Genomic DNA, 22,615 nt, shown 5'->3' with positions numbered 1-22,615 from the left:
GGCAACGTGTCCCCGCGGCTGTCGCATAAGGGGTTGTTGATGGGGGTGGTAGGGTGATAAGGGCTACCTACGCCCCAGATAAAGCAGAAGCTGCAAGAGAAACGGCACCGAACGAATGGCCGGATTTGCAATGGAAAAAGCAGAAAAAATAGGATGTCAATCGACGACAGTCGCTACGTTGTTGATTTTTGTTTGTTTACTCACCCGACGAACCGGCACAGGGACATACGTTTTACTATGGGCACACACACACCAACACAACCCCATATCGATACGTCTCGAACACGGGCAAAAATGCTGAAAGTAGGCAGGAAAAGGACATTTCGCTACCAGCGCTCGAAGGCACCGAGGCCGACGACTTGAAATTCTTCGCCTCATCACAACTCCACAAGGTGCAAGGATAATGCTTGGGAAATGTCGTGCCAGTCAGTGCGGAAGGTTTATTGAATTTGATTTTCTCCCCGGCGCTTCCCCGGCGGTTGGTCATCCCGTCGCAGATAGGCACCTCGGGGACAAAACAATTCAACCGTGAGCCGTGTTTTGGGCGCGTGTCGCTGTTCCGTGCGAGTGGCGAATGTCCTTTTTGCTTTAGTTTGGAATGGAAATCTAAATGGTAAACAAAACGACCGAAAAACTAAAACTAAAGCCCAATCGTATACGCCAGCGTGGATTTGTCCCATTTCATACTGGGTGGTCCGGTTATTTTTTGTTACCTTCTCCCTCTCGTAGCAAACCGTACGATGCAGACGATGGCATACATGAAACGCATAAATGATATTAACAGTATAGAATAAATAAAACTTTATCGATATCCTAGCCCGAAGGCATAATAACCGATTTCTATTGGCTGGGAAAAGTTGGTTCGAGGACATGGGATTGTTGCCTTCCCTTCAGTGAATCGATTTGAAAGGATTTTCCACATCTGTATGGGTGTGTGCGTGTGTCAAAAAGTGGTACGGCAAGTGTTTGAAATTATGGTACACTGGTACTGTTGTTAGTCTTCTGAGTGTGTGTTCTGAGTGTTTTAGTAGTTTATCGTTTAAAGATCTTTTCCTGTTTATGGCAATAGGTAGGATTTGCAGCTAATTATCCATCATGATAATGAAAAATGTTCTTCTGTTATTAATTTAAGTCAGTGATCGGTAAATCTCCTCTAGCAAAGAGCCAAATATTATGAAAATACGCATGCAATGAGCTCGTAGCGGTTAAACTCCAGCAACTATAAATATAAACGTAAACGTAATGTAACTGTCAGTCAAGGAAACATTTGACAGTACAGTGACAGTGACGGAAATAAAAAGAGTGGACGCACAGCGACATCAACCATAGGCGAATTCACGTGATCTTTTATTAATGCGCAAAGAAACCAGAGAGTATCGCATTAAGCTTCAAAGATCCAAGATATGAACGAAAACGTTATCCTGACAGAAGCTACACAAGGTGAGAAAGAACCAGATAAGGCATAATATAGTTTTCTAAGAGATCGATTACTATTACTACGTGTTAAAAATGCCGACGAATTGCAAAACAGATATACGATTCCTGTCAGTTCACAATACGGCGAATAATCAGAAAGTTCATTTTTCAAGTCAATGAGGATATTTGAGTACTAAAACGTCCTGTTTCCACCGATTGATGATGGAACTTCATCATTTTTAGTTTTTGGTTTATTTTTGTTCTTGTGGATAATTTTGTTTCATTTTCACATTTTTTCAATTAAAGCTATCCGTTAAATTCACAACAATATTCGTTAAACCATCCGATGCCTTATATAGAAAAAGCAGGACGAGCCAATCATTCTGGGATTCTGTGTACAACGTATATAGAAAAATTTAAAGTTCGCAAAGAAAATTTAACAATTTTTTGATTTTAATAGAACATTCTCACAAAAATGCTGTAACAATTTGTGGTAAAATCCATCCATGGGATCGATCATTATCGACGAAATGAATGGATTCCCTTGAAAGTGGCAGAGTGAAGAGTCTTACTTTGACGACAACTGACCTATGCATAAAATAATACCACAATACCCCATTAATATATAATGGCAAAATTCTGAAAAGTTTCCGCAACAGTAATCTCCCGGAACTAATGTAGATTAATGTTGAATTACTTATCGCTTGTCCCATAACGGGTGTAATAAATTCCCTAACTAGTGCGCAAAAAGAACCTCCCAGCGAGCGCTTGCTGAACTTTCGGTTCCAATAAAATCTAGATCAATAGTTTCCGAACGTTCGTTTGAGTTGGCAAGTTTGATCAAACAAACCCCTGGCGAGCGTACGGACGATATGTGCATTTTCCAATTCGAACTTAAATTACACGTTCCGTATGAATCGGCTGCTGTGTGTACCACTGCCTTGGCCGCTAGCCGCAGCTCCACCGGGAGTGACCGTAATAAAGTTTATTAGAAAATTATTTTCTGTATATGTTTGATATTAGGTCGATTGTTGGTAGTTTCCATTTACCGGTCGCTCTCCATTCACTGGACGGTGGCAGGAAAAGAACGACGAACCGGGTTTGGTTGGTTGCTACTAGTGCACGGAAAGGGCACCAATGGACGCCAATAAAGGGCCAAACAAGATTGGGAATTTACTTGTGCTTTGTACGAATTGGAAGTTTATCGTTTCGTTTGTGGCGGCGAACTTTGTGTTGGTTTGGTGCTGGAGCCTGTTGGATCTGATATCTGACCGGTTGGATTGTATTGCGTCTTGCTGTGTGGCGCGTAAGTCGTAAAGACTCTAGGGATATGCGGTGTGGTTCTCGGTATCCTTAAATTGGATCTTGTTTACACTGAAGCAACTTGGGCCTGTACGAGTGAGTTCGGTCGCTTTGGTAGAATGAAGTAGTTTATAGAACTTGGAATAGAAAGCTGGTTTTACGTATTGTGGGAATCACTAATATTCTTTTACTGGTAGCAAAGGTTTCCATTTTTATTCGTATATCACACATATGCCATTAGAGGTATGTTGTTGAACTTATTTTACACCTGAAGAGAAGCAACTCGTTACGCATTATGACTCAAGCGCACACATCGTATTTTCAGCCATAGCAAATACAAAGAACAAAGTGATGTAACATTCTTTCTGTGCTAATGGTACGTGTCACATAATGATGGATAATTTCGCCTTCACTTCAAATGGCATCCTTCCCCTCTGTATCGGAAATTGTTTATCACTTTTAACGGCTTCCCATGCATGATTTTAAACTTTGCTCACCGACCGACGTTCTGTCACGGTTTGGTTTTGAACATAAATTAATTGAAGCGTATGAAATGGCACATACTTTACATAGCTTCATGTGATGAAAAGTGCAACGAGTTTTGAATAGAATGCAGACACCTTTCCGGAGGCATTCATCTGATAACTGATGGATTTTACGTTGCTTCTTCAAAGTTATGGTATGGTGTATGATTTAAATAATTAAATTGTGCCCCTCAAATTCATTAATAAGTTAATGGTTTGATAAATTTGTAATTGTTGGTCTTGTATATGTGGAAGGGCAAGAGAGTAGAGTGGAGTCGTTAGAATGGCGTGCTCTATTAATTGAACGATAACCTCGCTAATTGTATAACAAACCCTTAGACATATCATTAGAATGACACCAGACGACCCAACCTTTGATGTTTGTTTAGGGGCCGTGAATATACGCCGACTGGCACAAAATGGAATGAATTGACACAGGAAGAAATAATTGACAATAAGCAGCAGGCTAAGACCGCTAATCGGTTGAATGCTGAACTTTCTAATAATTGTAATAAATTAAAGGATTTGTAAGTTATAAATATAATCGATAAACAAGGGCCAATACAGGTCCAATAGCTCAACCGCGTTCCTCCTTAATTGTTTCCATCCAATTTTCAAACTGCTCTCGCTCGTTTTTGCAGGAATAGATCATTCAACTAAAACTTTTCCTTCAATGTTTAATGTGAAGCAAAACACCATTTTTCTGTAGAATTTTTAAATATTCCCCCTTTTAGAGATTTATTATGATTCAATTGTAGACGTTACGTAGTATTTGAGTTGTGGCGATTATGATGTTGTTTTCCTTTATTTGCAATCTTTCTCCCATTCTAGCATTTATTGCATTTTCCTTCATTTCACACCGATGTGCGCACATATCCACTTCCGATTTGCCGGCGCTCGTGTGCGCTGGCATTCGACGGCATAAGTGGACCGATTATTGCTCATCTCCTATCTCGGTGTGCGCGAATGCCATATTCCTGGCACATTACCATCGATTGACGGCACTTTTCCGGTCGCGTAATCGTCCTCGAAGCCCTCCCCCCCTGGTGCTCCTCCACCCGGCACACTTTCCACCTCCACCTCCAGCTTAACGGATTGGCGCGATCCAATCCGTATCCTTACTGTCATCGAAATGTATCACGTTGGGTGGAATATAAAATGGAACGGGTGCCGGTTCAAATCGAGACGAACGTCACGGCATTCGAGCACTACCTTCCATCCCAGTCAAGTGATGGGGCCAACGGGTCGTTTGGGGATTCTTTTCCAGTTTTTTTTGCTGCTGCTCACTCCTCTGATGCTCTTGTTTTCCGAACCGATGCGATCGTTTCGTTTGGCCCAGGGAGATGGCATTAGGGGTACACCACACCACACCACACCACACCAATACCGATGCTTTATCGTGGGGTTTTTTTTTGTGTAACAATGGCGTAGAAGTAGATGCTGCCTGCCGTTTTCGATGCGAAAGAAACAACAGCATTCAGACGGCAGCAAGGCAAAAAGGAAATTGAAGATTTGTTCGCGATTTTCGATGATTGTGATTGAAAAGTTGATTGCCTTTTAAGACCGTTTGAGTGCGAGGATTCGGCCGGTGAGCGACGGGACCACGAGCGAGGCAAATGGGCAAATGGGCCGAATGAGTGTTTAGTACGCCCGGAAGACGAAATCGAATAAGTGATAATTGCGGGGTAGTATTATTGATATAGGAGTTTGTGTTTGAGTTACAGGCTCGCCAGGGATGAAATATGATTAAATTTTCTGCAATAGTAGTGTGCAATGTTTGGTTTGATTTCGGTGCTACTATCGTTCTCTTTTTAATCAAATTTTGTTTCATTAAGTTATATAATTTATGCTTGTTTTTAGGTTGTTTTTCATTGTCATGAAATGAATTTTGTTAGAATATTGAAATACAATAAAAATTTAATTTTTAAACAATTTTGCCATTTAAACAAAATGTATAATTTTGTTAGTTAGTTGTACGATTAACCGTAAGATCAATCAGATTAAAAATAAATTATTTTTATTTCAAATACATAAATTTATTAATATTTTGAATTTTACATAATATTATTACTATATATAATATTAATATAATTACTTTTTTTAAATTGTACTTCTTAATTAAATTATACTAATTAAAAAATAACAAAAATCTTGCTTGTTTTAGAACACTTATTCTTGCAATTGTAAATCCCATCAGAGCATGTGCTACATTAATAGCAAATCTAAATATCACCAACAGTTAATATAATAATTCAATAATCTCCAGACTATTGACATACAAGTGCCTGGCCGTTCTTCAGGAATTAAAGAAGCAGTGGAGATAAAAACGCTTTGTGAATTAACCCCTATCATAAATGATGTTACAAAAGAAACAAATGATAGTGGAAAGTATATTCTGTTAGCAGCATCCTTCAGGGAACTATCCTGTTTCGTTCGACAAATTGCATCTGTATAAATTAACACCAGCTGATCGGCATCATCAATCGCCCTCCGTACCTATGTGTTGGTGTGAACTGTGTGCAATCTAGCGCTACAGAAGTACGCAACGGGCACAGCATTCCTCACGCCATCCAATCAAAGCACAGTATCGATCTGCGCATGTCCTGCCGAACGGGGATATGTTTGATACCCCTTACAAGTGGGCTCGTTCGGGGGTAAGAAAGTTAACGCGCAATGTCCCATCGTGCACATGCCCGAAATCATGGTTTCATTTTACGTGACTTTTAAAGACCCAACGCTAAGATGCTGGTACGGTTTGTTACAGCAGTGATTGAAGGAAGGGTTTGCGGTTTCTCGGGTCTAACCGCAACCTAACGCTGCTGTGCCAAAACAATGTAAATTAATCCGATTCCATGCTTCGTTTGTGGCGAAGATCATTATTAGTCTTATCATTAGTGTCACCCGGGTCAAAGTGAAAGGGTCTGTACAGGATGAACTGCCGTGTCGTTAGGTTCGGGCTTTCCAAATTGCTGTTAAGCAGGAAGTTTCCCCGATCTTGCAGCAGTCATATGCTGGATCAGATTTGTCCTCGAAGTAATCATTTGCCAGCCAGTACGGAAATCTTTTTTCGCACCAATGAAAACAAAGGATTACCCCGAACTGGCTGAATTTAGTTCGGGACCACCAGCACCCACATTGCTCAGGCACCTCCCAGCGATACGATAAATGCTTAAATTTCAACAAGCAAATCGTGTGATATGTTTGTGAATGAATGAATCTTCACTATGTACGCTTGCTCGACACTCAAAAATGCTACCCGACCGTCCAGAGACGTTCCTTGATCGAAGGATCATCGAGGATCAACGGAAGGAATAACAAAACCACAGCTAAGCACGGTCATAAAACTTTTCCATGGCCTCCTTCGCACCGATGGTCCAAATGCACCCGTTAGTTCGTGGCGTGCCTGCAGCAAAACTTTGTTTGGCCACCGCCCGGTGCCTTCTGGTCTAAATAGTTGTAATCTTTTTGTTTTGACTACTTCCTCTCCTGGTCCCCATTCCACCGGCCAATGGAACCCATCGCAGAGCGTTCCAGGTGAGGATGCTGGCTACTTATACTGGACGCTACCTATCGCTACAGTAAAGGTTACGTTCGTTTGCCCGGCTGTCCGCGATTGGCCTTGGTCGCGACATTCTACACGCTGACCACGTTTGGATGTTACTGAATGGAATGGTTCAGCTCTCCAGCACGCACCAAAACCGGGGTGCCTGTTCGGACAGGTCGAAAATTGAGTGGGGATTTTACGGGATCAACTCGCAGCGGGGTAGAAGTTGGAGAGAGTTAAGTGTACCTTAGGTTTTGATGAATGAAGAACAACTAGCTGAACGAAAGGGGGTACAGAAGCTGACCATCGTCTGTAACCCTTTACCGTGTTGTACCGGGGTAGGCTTGCCCTGTAAATGGCCTTTTTTTGTTTTTTTTTCTTCGTCCGCAGACCATTTGAATTAGTCGTCATCTTTTGCCTGGTTTTGCATCTTGCGAAACAGTGCCAAAACGAAGGTGTACGAACACACCACACCTTTTGTGTCGATCATTAATTGCGGGGAAACTTACGAAACGCTTCTCTCAAAGATCTTGGTCCGGAAAAGTCTGTTACCCGGAAATGGATGTTGGAATTTCTATTTAAATGTTTAATAATGTCCAAACAAGAATGCGTTGCCCGGAGAGACACAATAAATTGCTAATTTACGCATAAATGTTTTAAATTTCACAATGAAAACAACAATTATGCCTAGTGGAGGATGGTGTGTAGCTAATTAAGTTATGATTTAAAATTAATAATATTTACAAATACTTTTGTAATCTAATGACAAATAAAGGAACTTTATAAAGTTACAATGGTTGTCATGATGTTTAAATTTGGGAATCCTGAGTTCTAATATTATCATAATTGTATTAAATATTGATTAATTTGTTTTTGGTTAACTTCAGACACCAATAATTATCGCAAATTTCAGTATGTTTCCCCAAATAAAAATACCAACAAAAAAGTGTATAATTGATTGCCGTTCGTAACACCACTCGTCAAATAAACTACCCATAAAGATGACTCTATTTATGTCTCATTTGTAACAATTGCAAACTAACGCGAGGGCCTATTAGTACAACATTAGGCTTTGGCCCACACACTTGTTGTGTCCTCCTCCAATCACGCGCGTCTTCGGCTGCCATGCTCCAGTGCCACCCGCTCCACGGACGGTCTCTTTCCCGCGTCACCATGTCAACGGGCAGCGTCCATTCGCGGGATGCTCTCACAAGCCTCGAAGCACAGCACAGGTTAGGGAAGGGATGATGAATGAAGCGCGCGTGTAAGTGTGGTGGGAAACACGTCTACCTGGCAGGTTGCGAGAACGGGACGACACCAGTCACGCACGCACCTCGAGATATCGAAGAAAACTACCCCTTATTTTCGAACCGTGCCTTCTCTTTCCATTCCGATTTTCCGACTCTACCCTGGCATGCGCACTAGATGCATTAGGTGGTTGCAGTGGTTGTGTGTTTGTGTATGGGAGGGTTACCTTCATGGCACAGGTTCAGCAACTGCAACGGTGTTTGTAACCGCTCGAAGGGAGGAAAACTCTATTTGGAATGTTTTTAATATTTATTCGACTGCTTCGCACTGCTTCACGTTCACTTCTAGCCAGACATTCGAGTAGATCGCTTCGGACGGCCAGTGAAATAGGCAGTGCTTGGGTTGGTAATTGTGGTTTGCGATTTATGTTGAACGGAACAGGACCTGGTGCTGGATGTGATTACGTGAAAAGGTCGAAAACGGCATGAGGAAAACACAAACAAACCGCACGGTTTAAAATTGAAAGTGCTTGCAACGACATATGAAGTGATCGTACAAATCCCCTACGGTGTACAAAGTGATCGAACTATCTTAAGTGAGTGGTATAGCGTTGAAAACTTACATAAAAACACCTCAGTAATATAGTTTAAGTTAAAAACAAGCCAATACGAAACGCAGGACTAAGATCTTCCAGCTGTTTAGTGTGGTGCGAAGTGTGTTAAAGTCATTCATCATAACTGTTGAATCAATGTTGAAGATGATGTCAGGAGCTGTGCACGCCGAACGCGTCATCCGCGCACCGCCACAGAGCAGCGCAATATCGAAACCGAGAGCGGTCTACAGTATAGATCAAATATTGGGCAATCATCACCATACGCGAAGGACTAATGGCAGCAGTAACAACAACAATAATAACAACAACAGTCTTACCATTAACAACAACAACAACAGCCTCGGTATGTAGTTTTTTTTTGTTTAGTTGGAGGGAAATGAAAGGGTCCACGATTTTATCGCGTGAATGCGAGCGATCACTACCGCGCGTGTAGGAGTTACACCCTCCCGAACGGGGCGCGATTTACCTCAAAAAGAGTGTCGTTTAATTTTTTGTTTCCCCCGCCCGAAACGATGAGAATCGAAACATTTGGCCGTGGGTAATTGAGTATCGATAATCTAATAAATCAATTAATGCCATAACCAACGATCAACGACGTTGTGTGTGCTTGGGGGGTTGCGAGTTGGAATGAATATTGAACAGACACGGTGCCGAGTGGTGCCGGAGAATTAGGGACCCAAGCATTTTGTGCATGGGAAAGATGTCGGTGTAAATGGTGCGTTTACTTACGAGCTTCAGATTGTATGGGACGAACCGTACGTAAATGAGACATTCACATGCATCCAGTTCCGAAAGGGGGTTGACACGAGCAAAACCTACACCTGTGTTTTCCGCGTCGAAAAAAAAACACACACAGGAACCCCTTTTTTTGGGTGTTGGTTGGGGTTGCTTTGTTGAACATCATTAGCGAGTTCTGCACCGAAGTAGCCGCCTCGGGATGGGCGACCGGCAGATGATAAATAACATGTGCCCTTGTGCCCCAATCAGCAGATGTTTATTTGTACCACGATGAAGGAATATCCTTTCGGTGTCGGAACACAATAATGAAATGATAATAGCCATTTATGTTGGAAATGGATTCCCAGGGTGGGAGTGTTGTTTGGATATAAATATAACAAATTAATCTATGTCTGTGCGTTGGTGGGGATAAAATCCTATTTCTTCGCACTTGTGGCACAATAAAGTAGAAGAGAGGAAAGAGCGTGAAAGGTAATTTATTGAGGAAAACATCCTAAATAAAAATGTTCCGTTGGAATATTGAAAAAACAATAAGATTTTATATTACTCCATGTGGTGGCCTCATTACGTACAAACCGGAAATCGAGCAGTCTTGTTTGTGGAACCATTCGAAGGAAATGCGTTGCCTTCCTGTCATAAATGTAGGCATGTCTTGCGTGATGGTTTTTCTATTTTCCTGTCTAGCGTCATAAACATGTTTCCCGTCCGGTTGGCGTTAGGCACAATGAAAGTCTCCATGCCACATAATAATGTCAGCATCCGTGTTCACCCACGGATTCGATTACCCAACGGTCAATCTTAAGTGTTTGCCACTCACTTGTGGGAACTCGTGAAGAGGGCCATAAAACAATTTCGTCTAATCGCTTACCTGTCCGGCAGGAGGATCAGTGGAGGATCACCTATAAGAAAGCATATTTAGTACAGCTTATCGGAGCGACTGTTGTTATTGTTACGGCTCTAGGTCTGCGACCGAAATGGTCGATCTGGAACGTACACGTACATGCAAAACCCTTTTGGACGCGTCAAACCTTCGGAGCCCCTTAAATCACACCCCGTTAAGGGTTAAGTACCTGCGGGAGCACCAAAAGGGCAATGATGCGTGGATTAATTAGGATTTTGTGGTTACTTTTCTTTCTCTCTCTCACTCTCTCTCCATTCCATTGGTCTCGCTGGTTGGAAACTCCATCGAAAAAGGGGTATCCTAGGGCAAGTTTTATGAACCCATCCTTTCATTCCCTCCTTCCTAACGATCCACCTTTTTTTGGGCGTTATTACTTCTCCAAACAAATCATAAAGTTTGGCTCAGGTTAGGTCCTTGCTGGACATACTGGACATAATACGACGCACCAGTTTCGAGAAGGTATTATTTGGCCGTGAGAGTAACATTTACATCTTAACCTTGTACAACACATGAAAAAACATGCGATGACGCATTTCTCATGCGATTAAACAGTCTGTTGGAAATTATTTTCAATCTTTTCCACAAAATCATGAAAAGGAAGTAGGAGTGTGAGGAGTTGTTTTTTTTTTAATTTATTTCCTTCAACAATCCACCGTAATTGGAACTCGTGAGCCACACACACAAAAAAACCATGCCTCCTTTAATTGGTCTGCGGTGGCGCGATTTATTTGTCACTCCGCTCTGCGGGCGGTATGTAGTACGTTGCTTTTATTGAAATATCGTAATGGGAGCGCAGAACGACGGCTAACGCAAAAATAGATGCCGTTTCTGGTGGGAAAAACACGGAGGTATCTCGATACCCATTTTTGCTCTCTTCTATTGATTGCTAACACTTTTGCAAACGAGAACCGATGGAGTTGGGACGTACGTACGCACCACCGTGTGTGTGTTCCATTTCGTTTGATCCCACGCACATGCTAAAGATTGAATTGTGAACCAGTGAACCCATCATGAAGCGAATGATGATGCTTCCAGCGTGTCTGTGTCGTTAGACACACTTTCCGGTAAAGTGTCCTGGAACGTCCTGCCGCTTAGCCTTGTTGCCTTGCGGGTAGCCAACAACAGCAAACCAAAAAATCCCCACAAAGCGTCACACATATTTATATTTGGTTCCGGAGCGTCAAACCGATGCTGCGGCTTTTGGATCACAAGAATCCTTTGCTGTTGCACCAGAACGGAAATTGAACATCAAACCGGTCATTGAAATATCGTTCTGGATGTGAGTGAGTTGTATTTTTTTATTTTTGGGGGAAGCAAAGCACCTGATTGAATTATAACGTTGTGCAAACTTATCGTTATAAATTCGATTTCGTGTGGATGTAGCCTGTTTCCGATTGACACCGGTTAATGGTTGCCGGTGTTCATCGTACTCGACTCGTTAATGTGCGTCGCATTACCGGGTGAAATTCAGGGATTTTCCTCCCATTTTCTTCCTTTTCTGCTTCGTTCCATGACTTCCCGGGAGGTGGTGAATTTTAATATACTCACAATTAGGGGCCCACACAACGCAGCGGGTGGACCAACATGACGGTGCGCACTGTACGTCCGGAACACCGCGGGAACACACAAATTATGCCGATGAGCGTGATGACGATAATGTTGTCGCTGGTTGTTTGAAGGATAATGTCGAACATTTGGACGGAGTAGGAGTCCGTTTTTCAGCACTCACGAAGTAGGCGAGATCGGATGTGGAGGAAGTACACGCATTGGGCGATCACTCGCAGCACAATCCATATCAGCCTCCGTTGACAATGTTTGCACGAGTTGTTAAGCGGTTTATTGTTAATAAAAACTGGTCCCTCCGTACGCACCCGGGTCGGAAGGGTCGGTTGCATTATTATTTGTCGTACTGCTGGGTCCGTGTTTGGCTTTTGGGTTCGTCGTCCTGTTTTTTTTTTATGTTTGTTGCCGCTGCTGTTATTTTGCTGTTCCGTGGCGTGCCCGCTCTGTATAATGGCTGTTGTTTGCAAGCGCGAGGGTGGATTTGCATGATATAATGCGCTCTCAACTATTTAATTTGCGTGGTGCGGTTTGAAAAGAGATTGGAATGGGGATGCACCTGAGTGACACAAACACACATACAGCAGTGTAGATGAGTACTGTAGTCAAAAGATTCACTGGCAGGGATTTTCCACTTGAATTTATTTTTTCATTTCATTAAAAAAAACAACAAGTTCACTACAAAATAGGGCTTCTTGCCAAGCGTTGTAAAGTCTTTATGCAAATTTAGAAAATTTGATACAAATAAAAGTTGATAGCAATAGCCCAAATCAAAGGTCATAAGAATATAAAAGCCCATTTTATTGCTTCATTGCAAATTTCCATTCGCGCTCGTTACCATGCAGGATCAGTAACGTGGCTCAGCAGTAAAAAATAATTCCAATACAAAAAAAAAGTGAAAAAATCTGCAAAGCTCGATGAACGAAGGAAAGAAAATAAATCCAACGCACAGACATGTCGGGATGAGCCTTTTTGCAATACACCCACCCTCCGCCTGGCCCACCTTCTCCCAAACACCCAGAATCGCTCGAGGAAATAATAAATCGCACAATTTCCACACACACCCACAAAAAAAAACGGAAAATGAACAACGAGTCGCCTCTCAGGTTCGTTGCTTTCTCTGTTCATTTGATTGGCCAATTGCGGGGTTGGCTGCAAAAACGAAAAAAAAGGGCTAAAAAAAAAATTAAATCCAGAATCGAAAAACGAATCCTAGCCATTTTGAAAGAACTTTCGGGTGAAACGAGATGAAGAACTAAAGTAAAACAAAAAAAAAAACACGTCAAAAATCCCCATACACGCACGACAGGAACAGGAAAGCACATTCGAAGGATTAAGGATGCTCAAAACCGTTGGTACCGTGTGGTATGATAAAATTCGTCTATCGCAAGCACCGAAATGGACGATGGAAAATGTTCAACATTCAGGTTCCCCGTTGGCTGTGCTTGGAAAGGATGATGATTATTTAATTGGTGCATTCATTCGGTCGAGCCCCGAAACACGTACACGTACACACACACACACACACACCAGGGCAGGATCTTTTCGATGTCGTCCGGTCGCACTGATTTCTTCCTTTTTATTGTTTTATATGAATCGTCCAGTGTGCGGGCCACGGTTTCAGGACAAAGCAAACACATGGCAGCCCCTTTTACGCCGTACCGATTCACCGATGGGGAAACGGAATGGGGAGGAAATGGTTCGATAGGCTTCAAAGTGATGCAGCCGAAATTTGGCACCGTAGGTGTGGGTGTGTGTGTGGTAGAAACTCATTTTAAAAATGTTTTATTATTTTTGCATTTACCCGCGAGCTAAACTGTCCCTCGATACTACCCTCGATACTAGCCCTGTGGTCAGACTAGCCAGCGTATGTGTGGGAAGACACGGCACCGCATTGGAACGAACGAAATAAATGAAATTTCGAAAGGAAATTGCATTTTTTTCTATTGAAAAGCCTCTTTGTCCATGGTACATTGGGAATGATTTGGCAAATGACAAATGTGGTCTAATTTTGTGTGTTTTTTTTGGCTTCTCCTTTCCGTTATCATGTTCCGTTTCTGGGTGCTGACAGATCAGGAAAATTCGCTCAAACGCGAAGGATCCCCGGTGGAGGTGCACGATGGCGTTGGCGTCGATGTGGACAACGATGATGAGCTACCGATCATGGGTGACATCGATCCGATGGATAACGATCCGAACGACATGGGCCGTCCGAGAAAAATTCGAAGGTAAAATGGTGTTTTTGCTGCAGTTTTCAAGACAAAATGTTAATAACACAACCGTTGGTGGCCATCTTTTTTTTTTGCTCTTACTATTTCTCCACAGATCGCGGACAACCTTTACCACCTACCAGCTGCACCAGCTGGAGCGGGCGTTCGAGAAAACGCAGTATCCGGATGTGTTCACCAGGGAAGAGCTGGCGATGCGGTTAGACCTCAGCGAAGCGCGTGTACAGGTAGGTCGTGCGAAACTCCCTCTCGAGCCCTCTATCGTTCTAACCGGTAGTTGGTCTAGTAACCACTGCCACCACTTAGCGCGGTTGAATAATCGACCGAACGGTCAAACAGGGAGTGGGCATGGCGGGGATTTTGGCGTGGGTTTTACCGCCCCGTTGCCGAAAGCGTGTAAATCGCATTACGCAGTGTGTTTAATGGTGTGCTGCGTTCGGCGCTCAAGGTGCACCATGCCCCGCGGGTGAAGCGAAACAAAACCCTGCCAGACATTATTAGGCACTAATTGGTCTAACACACCCAAAAACGCCGGCTGTGTGACAGTGGCCCATTTTACGTAAAATGGGTTTTGGAATGTTGTTCCGTCGCGGTTTCTCTGTGTGAGTGAGAAAGGGAGAGAGTTTTTTTGTATTGCAATTGCTGCAAAAGGACGTCCGTTTTTCCCCCATTTGCAAATAAGAGCACAATTACGGCGAGTGTCGGGTTTTGCAATTACAAACAATCCTGTTTGTAATATGATAATTGTGCACGAAACCTCAAATTACAATCACAGTTTTGTTGGAATCACGAATCACGAATGGGAAGCAAAGGAAGAAAAATCCAGCGAAACAGGTCACACGCACTTCATCTCTTGCAGTTGGCAAACAAATTATGTGCTCTTTTCGCTCGTTACTCGGGTTTTTTTTTCTTTCCTCCAAGTCTACCTTTTAAGGTAGAAATGTTTGCACGGGTCCGAAAACTTAGTTCCCCGGAGGTCTCACCCAAAAAAAAAACCCTCAGCTTCAAAAGGAACTGTTTGTGTCATTTGCTGCTGTTCCCCGCACTCGCGCATCGTCCAATGTTTGCCCTTTGCAATGTGGCGTAACGCGAAATCGGTGGTGTGGATCGGTCGGGATTGCGCAAATCCGCGCACCAAAGGATCGTTTCAGTGCGTACGCGCGGCGCACGGACGGAAGGGATGATACGGAACCCAACTCTGTAGCGTTTCTCGGCAGTTAATCCCTCCGGTGTGAGGAACAATCCTGCGGGAATCCTACAGGCTGCGTCGTGTGTAATTGAAACCGTTTTCTGCTCCCTTCCGCACGCATACCCGGGGAAGCTGGCTTTGTGGATTTGTCAACCCTCTTGGGGTTGAATAACATGAATTTATTTTTTTTTCCACCATCATTGTCCCCGTCGTCATTTCCTTTCGGGATAATGAGCGAACGCGCATCGGCACACTGACCGTATAAAGGTCCCATTGTGAAGATCGGTATTAATCGCTTTTAATAAACTTATAATAAACATTTTTCACATCACATTCCCATTGCCGTTGGGTTGGGTTCTTTGGCATGCACGGTGTGGAAAACACTCCCGTTTGACATTTGACGTTGCTCCCAAGAGGGATGCATTTCCCGCGCCTAGATGTGTGTGTGTTTGATATGTAAAAATAATGGTGAGAACATGATTTATTAGGGTGTCGGAAGAGCTGGCACGCAGCGGATATCGTACCGTCCGGTGTGACTGCGATTAGCATAAATTTGTTCGCTAATTAGTAGGAAACCGATTCGCCGTATCCGATTGCTTCCGCTGTACCGTCGGAATAAAGCGGGAAAGACTTTTTCCCGGCAAGGAATGTGTGTTTATTGCAAACCGGTAGCAAATCGAGATGTTATTGTCCGCCAGTCAACCGCACATAAATTTCCATTATCCACCGCCTTTTTCGGTAGCGAGAGTGAGAGAGCGATAATGGTGAAAAATATTACCCAAGGTGATACTCAATGCTGGCAATATATAATTGTGGCAGTGCATTGTTTTGCTGTACTGTATTTGCTAGATTAGCTCACGGCAGACATGAAAATTAGGCAACAGAAATCATTAATAGGATCATTAACCATTCGGATGGGGGTTTTTACACGGATTATACTAATGTATTCCCAGGAAAGTTCTCGCGCAGCTTTCGAGATGTTCTGTCTGGATGGAATAAAATGAAGGAACAACATTCAAACTCCATTTCAGCCACTGTCAGTGGCAGTGGCCTACTGTGGCCGCCATCAACAGCGTGTTATTGTGATAGGTTTATGTAATTGGCAACAATTTTCCAACTTACGCTCGATGGCCGCCACAATGGGACACCGGTGGTGAGCACGGTGTCTGGTAAAATGGACCCATTAGCGGGAAGGTTTTTCCCCGTCGGGCCGGTCCTATCCATACAACGATATGGACTAATTGCAGTGCAAAATTGCATTCAATTAAATCATCCAAATCGGTACGAGCAGCACAGAACCGCCCCGTGGTGGGGTTTTTGAAAAGCAGCGCTAATTAAATCAGTACTTTAGCCGTTCCAAGCTGTGGTGGCAGTAAGAAAGCCACCCTGTGCCCGGCCGGTACATTAATTGCAATTATGTGCTATTAAATTTAGATTTGCACATCCAACACGTCGCTTTCGATTGCCCGCAGGATGGCAATGGGGGAAACGAGTGGGAAAAATGATAACCCAACGATGCTTTCGTGTTGCGAGCAGTTCGTTGACTATGGCTGGTCTGCTTTGACGGTTCGGTACGGTTTATGCCGTCTTCCTCCGTGCGACTTTATTTACACCGTTTTGGGCTAATTTTCTTCCATCTCGGATATCCGTCGTTTATGCTCTCCTGGCTGCATCGGATGGCGAATTGATGGGCGCGCACCATTCGCGCTGAATGGAGCGAATTACGCGAATGCATTAGCTCACTTTCCGGCCGCTGCTAACAGCCCATCCCAGGTTCGGGGTTTGGTTGGGCAATGCTGCGGTGCGGGGTACCGATCAAGCCCAACCAACAATAGATAATCGTTCTGCTGTCCTTCCCTTTTGCGCACGTGCGCTTCCCCCCCGATGGGTGCAAAAGTGTACCAGAGCCGGAGGTTGGGAACGATAAAAATACGTTTAATTGAAATGTAACAACATAACCGTCGTGTGGGCACTTTATGCAGGCAGTCTTGTTTTGTCCTCCGCGTGCAGGAAAATTGTTCTCCCTCCACCCTGCGAACCGAACGAAACCGATCCCTTTTTGGGCAAAGGAGCAAAAGGATGGCTTGCTGGACCGTTAACGACGTGGTGGAAAAACTCTAAAAATCAAACGATGTCAATTACATCGGATTTAATGAGCTTAAAAATGTGCCGATCGGTTTGTTGCCGGGTTTTGTAAAAGGGACAATTGTAACTTGTACGGTGTGTGCATGCGCTCACCCTATTGGATTGAACCCACCCAAACCGAAACCGTTGCCCCGATAGGGCGTTATAGGGAGCTTAGTCAAATTGAGTTCCACTTTCTATGTTATCCGAATGTATGTTTTTTTCCACAGTGGTGGTCATTTTAATAAAATTGCTGTTTAATGTTCTGAAATAGTTTAAATCATTTAGTCCTATTGGCAACAACGCCTATTTTAAGAATCATGAAAAATTCCATCATTATTGTTATATATTTTCTCATTACAATAATTTTGGTTTGATTTTTTACTAATTACTTATGTATTCTATTAACTTAAGTGCTCATCTCAAAGCTCAGAGCGTTGATTATTGCTACATTATCTTCACTTTGTTTTATTTGTATTTGTATCTAGTTGAAGCAATCATGGATTTCTTAAGTTTTCAATAGATTATCTCATGGAGTTATTAATTATTTGGTTTTATTCAATCTGAAAACATGTTAATATATGTTTTTAAATAAATTGATTTGTTTAAATAAACGTTTCGTTTTGCTAAGTTTCGTTCTTTTTGTATTTATTATTGACGTTCTTGAAATTCTATTTTGTTCTATACAAAGAGCCTTATTCATATGACCGTCACTGTAAATGCTCACAAAAAAAATGCAGCTTGTTCTGTGGGAAGCTTACACTGATTCTTTACGTGAGCAAATTGACCCTTTTGATAGCAAATTGACAGTGTGGCACTGAAGGAGATAAAACAACACTTGCTTGCAAACAATGCAAAACAGGGAGGAAATTGGGTTCGGGGAATCTGGCCCTTGTACCTTGTACAACTATCTTTTCATCGTCACACTATTTTTCGGGCAGCAGGATCGCACAAAACAGATAAGCATGCGAGTTGTTGTACTAGCTCAGGCACTAACACACAGGTTACGGTAACCATGGTAACTACTTTGAAGTGGGTTACACTCTTTCCCTTTCGCGCGTGATCGCTTATGGTGCGACACGACCTCGAAGGGTAGTGTGGTGCGTTTTGTTACGGAAAAACTTAGCAAGCCATCGCTCGTGAACATGGGCGACGAGGGGGTTAGAAATGCAATCAGTCAAATTAATTTAATTCTCAATCCTATTTTAAGGTGAATTAAGATGAAATTTAGTCGTTGACTGCAAGGGCAAAGGTTTAGACAATAAGCAGAAAGCAATAATAGCGCTGCTGCATGCTGGGTAACTTGCACTACACGGTATGGCGTAAATTTGGTCCCGCCGAAAATTGTGCTGAAGGTGGATTACACGGCGTTTTTTTTTTCGCTCAGTACTCCCTCTTACAAAAGAGGGTGTTTGAAGAGTACTTGGGATTGTTTATCGTTGCCATTCGGTTCCCTGCCCGTGCCGGAGCGATCGAGTCCATTTAGCGTCGTCTGAAGTGCTATCTGAATGGGGTTTTTTTTAGATGCTACGCTGAAGCCTTGCATCATAATAGACCGATTATTCATACGTAATTTGCTGATTGATCTCTGATGCAGCGAGGATTATGTTGCTGCCATCGTTAGTACTGTGAAAAAAAAAAATTCTCTGCCACATTAAACCGAATTCCAAAGTAAATCTTCCACCTCGCCACGAGCTGTTCAGTGTCGGGAAAGACGAAATGGCCTCCCCGTTCGAACAGAAGGTCAAGAGACCGTAGCACGAATCACTATCCAAACAGGAACAATAATCTGCTTTTAATGTAATAATATCAACTTAGTACACACATCACGCACCAACCCTCGGGACGCACAGGAACTCCAGTATCCCTTTGTAGTACGGTGATGGCGCGTCCGTAGCGAAAGTTTACCGGTGACGGCCCGTAACGGGAGGCCCTTGATTTCATATTAAAAGGGCATTCTGTTTGTTTTCCTATCATCTCAGCCCAAACAGCCCCTTAATCGATATCCAATCAGGGCAGCGATATCGGAGTCCCTTTTGTTGCGTCACTGAGCATCAATCCTTGGGACCGACAGCTTTTGGGTCTTTTACCTTTTTATACGCCGCCCGGTTAGTTTGGCTTCACGCTGCTGAACTCGGGAACCAATCCCGGGGGGGTGCTGGGGCTATAAGTGAATAAATATGTCGCCACCCGTGCCACCCATCCGACCACCGGACGGTCCCGAACGACCCAGGGCTACACCCGGTTGGTAGAATTAGCGCTAAAGTTCGTTTTAATTAATTTTCCTACCCATCCCAGGGATTGAGGTTGGAGATTTTCCCACCCGTCGATGGAGATGTGCGGTATTAAGTGCATATTTAGCCGGTGGCTAAATGACGATGGCGACCGGTTTTTCGTTTGCTTCGTCGCCTGTCGAAGCACTCTGCGCCGCTTCTTGGACAACCAAATGGCTAATCGTATTATCGACGCGACCGGGCGCGACATACGAAGATCGATCAGTACCACCGGAGCGATACGAATATTGGCTGAAGGAATGCATAATTAATTTGTTGGCGCAATTGGTCCGGTCTGTCGGCGACAATATCGCTTTAATGGAAGTCATTTGCATACCCCATGGTGTGGTATCACATTTCAACTGTTCGAAGGGGACCGGACCATTACCGCACGTTCAATGTTCGTTGGTCGTTCGACATCGACATCTTCGAATACCTACCGAGAGCTCTCATACGGAATCGGACCGATTTATGATTGAAGCGCGCGAATCGAACGACTTGCGACTTGAAATAATTCAATTAAGCAAATGCCCTATTCAGTAACGCTTGAAAAACGTGTAATTTCAACCCCCAGCGGCCACTCGCCCCAGCTCAAATCGGTGCCCTTTTATTACGTTCATTAATCGGTCTATTGTGTGGCCAATTAACTCGCTAGAACACGTGTTACATCGATTCGTCTACCCTCGTTGCCCGCACGCATATCGGTTTATGCGTGTGAGATTTCTTCCAGTTGCTTCAAAACGACTGGAACCGTACTGCATCAACGAAGAACCACAGCACAAATTGATTCAATTGTGTACCTTACGGTGGAAAGAAGTTCCCGGATGGAACAAGTCCAGAACACTTTACAATGGGCGTCCCATGGTCGCACAATACTGGCCAATCGGAAATTCGTCCTACCGGTCGGGTAGGGTCGGCTTGGAACGAGCATCGCGTGGCAGCTTACTTGCTGTTAAAATCGAACCTCGTCCTATTCGATTCTGCTCGGTGTTCCACATCAGTGTTAACATCTTCCCATCAGGGGATAAGAGGGCGATAACGTCTCATCCGGAAGAAGGTGAGATGTCTTGCCCAGTGGGGTCTGGGTGAGGATTTTACTAAGCAGTTAAGGATCCCAATCAATTTGGATGAGCCGAATGCGTGTTGTGATTTGAATGGTTGGAAGAATTTGATTGATTCCATCTTCCGGGACGAGAATGCTTAAAATTGTTCCAATTTTAACTGCATCCGGTACTGTGGGGTAGAAACATCCCTTTAGCAAAAGCCTTTTCCTTGGGCGATTTGACTCGCTGAATAACTCTTCGGAGCTGTGCCAAGCAACACTCGTATCCTTTCGATATAAACATGCCGTTCGGCATGGTATCCTTTTAGGCCGGAAGATATGCCAAAGTACACGTTCTATTGAGCGATCGACAACTCATCAGTTGCGTGCGTGCGGATTTGCCTGTATGTCCTTCCCATGCCCCGCGGGACTTATTCATGTTTTTGTTACCGATTTAATAATGAGCCAACGTTGCGTAAAGGACGACGACAGTCGCATCATTTCCGGTGCGTCGTCCCGTTGCTCATATCCGGTTTCCGGACGTTCCGAGCCGCATTCTGCCGATGGAACCGCCGATCATGACGTTGGGTGGAGATAATTGATGGAAATAATTGCTGATATTGTCAATTAGTCACCGTCTGCTTGCTTTCAACGATCTCACTACCCGGTTCCGGTGTATTGTGGCTGAAATCGGCCATCAATTGGATCAATTTCAGTGTAGCACAGTGTGGACCAATTAGCGTGCCGTAGCATGTCGACAGAGTGTTCGTAGGCGCCACTCGGTTACACGCACGCGAGCCGTCATAAGATCGAAAGATAATAAAGTTGTCCAGGGATGTTCGTTGTCTCCCCGGGCATTGTATCGTAATGTTGTTCCCGTGACGGTGTCAAAACGTGTTGACACCCTCGATGAAACCGGCCATTAGCGCGGGGGGGGCGGGAGCAATGTCTAAAAGTGGTTATTTACTGGCATTGTCTTATGGTTTTGTGTTGTCTGTTTGTCTCCTACAATTCGCAGGTTTGGTTCCAAAATCGTCGTGCAAAGTGGCGCAAACGAGAGAAAGCCATGGGACGGGACACATCTGCCTTCCTCCATCACGAACAAGGTAATTATAAACTCCGGCTTGGCTCGTTTGATCCAGGATGGACATTTTGTCTGTCAAATGGACGGCCGCCTATTAGCACCCGGTACTGGTCATTCCCTTTGGTGACCTTTTATTAGCAAGCAATTATATACCGATTATGTCGATCAGCGGCATCACCTCAGTACAGCCAACAATCATTACTAACGGTCATCTTTCGCTTTTCACACACCGTTCGATGCACAGGAATGCCTGAGTTTCCACTGGCGCTACCGCTAACGCACAACATACCGCATCCAGCGCTTCCGACCGAATTTTGGCCACCGAACTTTGGCCTACATCCCTCACTGCTTCCCGGTACGCACGGGCTGCTGCACCCGACCGTGATGCCTAACTACAAGATACCGAACTTCCACGCGATTCTGTCGCAGTACATGGGTCTGAACAATCTGTTCGGTGGCTATCCGCAGAATCTCAGCATCAACACACGCATCAGCCCGCAGAACAGCCCCAAGGAGAGCCCGACCAGCGTGCCAATCATACCGGGAACCGCGACCGGGCTCAACAACACAAGCAACAGCAGTACGAACAGTGGCGGAAGCATGCTCAGCAGTAGCAGCAGTAGCAACAGCAGCAGCAGTAGTAGCAACTCCAACATTAGCGTCGGAAGCAACAGCAATACCAGCAAAGAGTGTATTGTTGAGAAGTAAGTTCTTGGCGGAAGAAAACAGGCACGAGAGCGTGCCGTCGATGATGCAATATGGACGCACAGGAACATATTAGGTAGAGTTAGTTATGGATACGCATTTCCTTAAACGGCACCAGCAGGAG

General features: G+C 44.0%; 1 protein-coding gene across 1 annotated transcript; it reads left to right on the top strand.

Moving 5' to 3' along the window:
- The first annotated feature begins 8,782 nt into the window (after nt 1-8,782).
- On the top strand, nt 8,783-22,529 carry LOC128303962 (retinal homeobox protein Rax). The gene is made up of 5 exons (XM_053041070.1): nt 8,783-8,990; nt 13,918-14,074; nt 14,172-14,301; nt 21,721-21,808; nt 22,031-22,529. Exons 1-5 carry the CDS (start codon nt 8,783-8,785, stop codon nt 22,492-22,494), a joined length of 1,047 nt encoding a protein of 348 aa, XP_052897030.1. The 3' UTR covers nt 22,495-22,529.
- Nucleotides 22,530-22,615: the final 86 nt, after the last annotated feature.

The sequence above is a fragment of the Anopheles moucheti genome, chromosome 3, assembly GCF_943734755.1.
Source record: "Anopheles moucheti chromosome 3, idAnoMoucSN_F20_07, whole genome shotgun sequence".
Lineage (NCBI taxonomy): Eukaryota > Metazoa > Arthropoda > Insecta > Diptera > Culicidae > Anopheles > Anopheles moucheti.
This window is presented reverse-complemented; position numbering and strand designations above follow the sequence as displayed.

Excerpts from the sequence above, each read along its gene's own strand:
- LOC128303962 (XM_053041070.1), top strand. The coding sequence starts at position 8,783 with ATGTTGAAGATGATGTCAGGAGCTGTGCACGCCGAACGCGTCATCCGC. Across the intron at positions 14,302-21,720 it reads TCAGCGAAGCGCGTGTACAG|GTTTGGTTCCAAAATCGTCG; the intron begins GTAGGTCGTGCG and ends TACAATTCGCAG. Across the intron at positions 21,809-22,030 it reads CTTCCTCCATCACGAACAAG|GAATGCCTGAGTTTCCACTG; the intron begins GTAATTATAAAC and ends TTCGATGCACAG.